General features: G+C 32.2%; 1 protein-coding gene across 1 annotated transcript; it reads right to left on the reverse strand.

Moving 5' to 3' along the window:
- Nucleotides 1-2,780: 2,780 nt before the first annotated feature.
- Nucleotides 2,781-3,622, reverse strand: LOC100808308 (uncharacterized). Its single transcript, NM_001253328.3, has one exon. It carries the CDS (start codon nucleotides 3,440-3,442, stop codon nucleotides 2,996-2,998), a length of 447 nt encoding a protein of 148 aa, NP_001240257.1. The 5' UTR covers nucleotides 3,443-3,622; the 3' UTR covers nucleotides 2,781-2,995.
- Nucleotides 3,623-4,102: the final 480 nt, after the last annotated feature.

Genomic DNA, 4,102 nt, shown 5'->3' on the forward strand with positions numbered 1-4,102 from the left:
CGGTTTTATAAAAAACCGATGTTAACTAGTTGATATTAACATCATTTTTTGAATAACCGATGTTAACGTTCTAAACTTAACATTGATTTTTCCGAAACCGATGTTAACTAATTAATGTTAACATTGAGTTTTGACAAAACCGATGTTAACACCAACTAGTTAACATCAATTTTTTCAAAACCGATGTTAAGAAATTCTAGTTATTTACGAAAATGCCATCATGCTCTTGTTAATATCGGTTTTTGTAAAAAATCAATGTTAACCATGCGTTGTTAAATCTATAATTTTTAGTAGTGTCATGCATACATGCATCCTAGACTAGGAAATGTTATTCAACATGTTCTAAATGATTGACATTGCATGTTGTTAGCCTTGAAGAGTTGAAACACTTGTAACTTAGTTTTTAAAATCACTAAGTTTCAACTCTGCATCAATATAATCGACTATATGCTGATATAGTAGACTAGATCAATCTTTTGTTCTTTTAGAATTGAGATTGGTTCGCATTTAGTCAACTATCTTTAGTATCTAATCGATTATATCGGGTTTCATGAGTTTCCACTTTCACCAACAGTTGACAATATGGTAATATAATCAACTATCTGTTCATCAGGAAACCCAGGTGATGCAAAGAATAATTTAGTCTACTATCTCTTGGGGACAATCGACTATATCTGTTCTAAGACTATAAAAGTATTGATTTTTTCAAAGGACTTTGTGTGACACTTTTTCTCTCATATTTTACACTACAATTTTCATTGAGAGAGTTTTAGAACCTTTGGGTGTCATCACCACTTTGATCCTTAATTGGAAACATCATTTTACATAGGGTGCAATGGATCTTTGCAAAGGACCATGAAGGGAAGTTAATACTTCAAAGAAAATGTTTTCACATCTTTCACATATCAAGTGAATTTCATTAATTTGCATTTCTGATTTTCGTTTTCATTAAGTAGGTTTTTCCAATGGTGTGCATGTAGTGGGTTTTCTACATGTAGGTTTAGTTCTTAGTAGGTTTTCAAGCATTTAGGCATTTACAGTGTGTGTTTGCTTGTGAGTTTGGTGGTAACTTAGATTATAGAGGAAAGATCCTAACTTAGTGGGTTACTATGAATCAATTGGATGTATATTTCCTAGAAATCGAATCAGTATAAATTGTGTATCTTTTTCTCTATCCCTTTATATCTTTATTGCTTATTGGTTATGGTTCTTAACACTTGGTTTTTTATATTTGTTTGGTATTTTTGTTTAAAACATAAGCTGTGTTGAAAGAAAATATAAAGGTGTTTGTAACATATCCTACTCTCTTGAATTAAAGGAAAAGATTTTGGGAAATTTTTTTATTTGAGTCTAAAATTGTTTTAAAACCAATTTACCCTACTCTTGATTAGTAATTTCATGCGCTATTATTTTTTAACAGATTTTGCATCAGATCTCGTTCCAAGCATGGTCTTGGATTCAGAATTATGATACGGTATTTGAAGCTTCTTTTGTTCAATGGTGCATTAATCCTAGGATTTGTATGTTGGGATGGCAGGTTTACTAGTGGGAGGGAAGATGGAAGTGGAGGCTTTCTAGGAAGATGGTGGGAGGGAAGATGGAAGTGGAGGTTTTCTAGGAAGATGGTGCTATGCGTTGTATGTTTCAGGGGATTACTATTCAACAAGTGATTGATTCATTGCTCTAATTAACAAATGTATTTACAATTGGGGGTGTAGAGATGCTTTGAGATTAGGAAGTCTTGATTTGTGGGATTTTGTTTTGGATTGTTGATGGCTAATTTGGTGGGATGTAGTTAATGCTAGTTAGTGGGTGGCTGTTCAATATTCTGAAGATATTAATGCCATAATATTGCGAAACTACTAATCCATATAACTAGGGAGGTTTTTTGTTGTAACACAGTGTATACGGGTTAAAAAAGAGAGTACAAAACACACCTAAGAGACATTATCCATAGCAAACCGTGGACCCTGTAAAAGAATTTTTTTTTTCTTTTTTCATAATGGAGACTGGAGAGACGTGAATGGAAAAAAAAATGCATAATGGTGGGTAGGTGACCCATAAGCATTCATGATAATTTATTCACAAGAATTGCGACAATTTAGCATTATTGGGTTTTGTGACGTTGAACCTGCAATGTTGCAATAGCTAACATGCACTCAGAACCCAACTTTTACATGTAGTAAGGGAGAACATTTTTTTTATTACCTCTGTTTTTTTTCTTCTTAATTATAAGAAATAGGTTTAGTGTATTTTTACATATTTATTTCTTATAAAAAGAAGCAAAGATATTATTAATTATTATATTTTTATTATAAATATTTTTTTTACTATAACACTTGTGTGAGTATTTATATCTATTAATTTTGTGTTAATCTTCACTAAAAAAAACCTTGTCGTCTATCAACGAGATGCTGGTTATTACAAATGCGATATATAATTTTGAATTTTGATAATTTATTTATAATCAATTATTTAAACTAACACATCTCACTCATGAATAAAAAATATCTTTTATATATATATATATATATATATATATATATATATATATATATATATATATATATATATATATACACTATGCGTATTCCAGTAATATTATGACTTTTTAAACGACTGTATAACTTTAAGTTTTTTATAATTTATGTACGGTTATATAATTTAAATTTATTTTTCCTACTCTCATTTAAGAAATTTCGTGAAAATAAACCAGAAAAGACCCAGAAACTTATTAGTGTTTGGACAAGATAACGGGCAAAAATAAGAGAGAAAAACACTTCTCACAAATTAGCTAGCAAAAGATTATTGCCATTATAAGGATTATTGCTATTATAGTACAGATTGGGATCACAAATTAAACGAAGAAGGGAACATTAATTTCAAACAATAAAATTACTTGAGTACAAAATTCTCCCGTACTTTACCTTATGTGAGACCTTAATTGGTAATCCATGAATTCTTCTAGGCCTGAATTAATTTCTTGATAAGCTGATCACCAAAAGGCCATCATGCACAACAAGCCAACTAAAAGTGGCAAGAAAACAGCGAAACTATGGTGGCGGTTGGAACTAGCTCCACTAAAATTCTCATCAACGGGATACAAGTTCCCCGGTGGACCCGTCATGTACAAATATGCTGATGATGGTGGTGGAGGGCAATACTTCGTTGGTGGTTTCTTGGGTGAAGGGGGTGGTGGTGATGGATACACAATTGGTGGTGGCGGTGAAAAATACTCTATTGGTGGTGGTGGTGATAAATACTCTATTGGTGGTGATGGGGTGTAACCACCTTCACATGGTGTGCACTTCTCATTACCGTTTGTGACCTCATCAAGCTTCCTTGATTTCTCACCTTTGATTGGAGTAGTGACACAAATAAGCACAAGGATCAAATTGAGGATCATCGGTGCTTTAATTTGATGACTTAATTTTGTGGGCATGGTGGGGTTGGTTTTGATTGGAATGAGGATTTTAGGTATCGGTTATGACTTTGAATGATGGGTTTGTCTTTGAGATTGTAGGGCTAGGACTTCTGGAGAGAGGAATGGAAAGGAAGAGGTGGGGGTAGTAATGATGGATTTCTTACGTTGTTAGGTGCACGGGAAATGTAAACTATGGGTAAAGGGCCTTTTGAGTTAGGGTTATAATAATGAATTTGGTTTTCTAGAGGACGGAAAAGGGAGGATGGCACTTTCTCTAATGGTCCTTTCTAGGGGTTCTATCTTGTGAAATATAATCCCCCACTAGCATGTGGCAATTAGTGTTTATTGTGGGCTCCATCATACAAACAAATCCATAAGACCTCAATTATTAGCATTAATCTAATATGCCACTATTGGTGGCTGAGTTTTGGCACGCTTAGGTTTAATCTCTAACTATCAATTTTTATCTTTCATCGGTATAATTTCCAGATAAAGGCTAATGGAAAGTAGATTTGTTAAGAAATTTAAAATAAAAATATTGTTATTAGGAGATAAAAAATTATATTATTTTATTATGATTTATATAAAATATTTTTCTATTTTAATTCTTTAACTAATGTCTTTGGTTAACAAAATCCTAATTTCAATTCACAATAAATTAATTATTTGACACTTCAA

The sequence above is a fragment of the Glycine max genome, chromosome 7 (genome assembly GCF_000004515.6).
Source record: "Glycine max cultivar Williams 82 chromosome 7, Glycine_max_v4.0, whole genome shotgun sequence".
Classification (NCBI taxonomy): domain Eukaryota; kingdom Viridiplantae; phylum Streptophyta; class Magnoliopsida; order Fabales; family Fabaceae; genus Glycine; species Glycine max.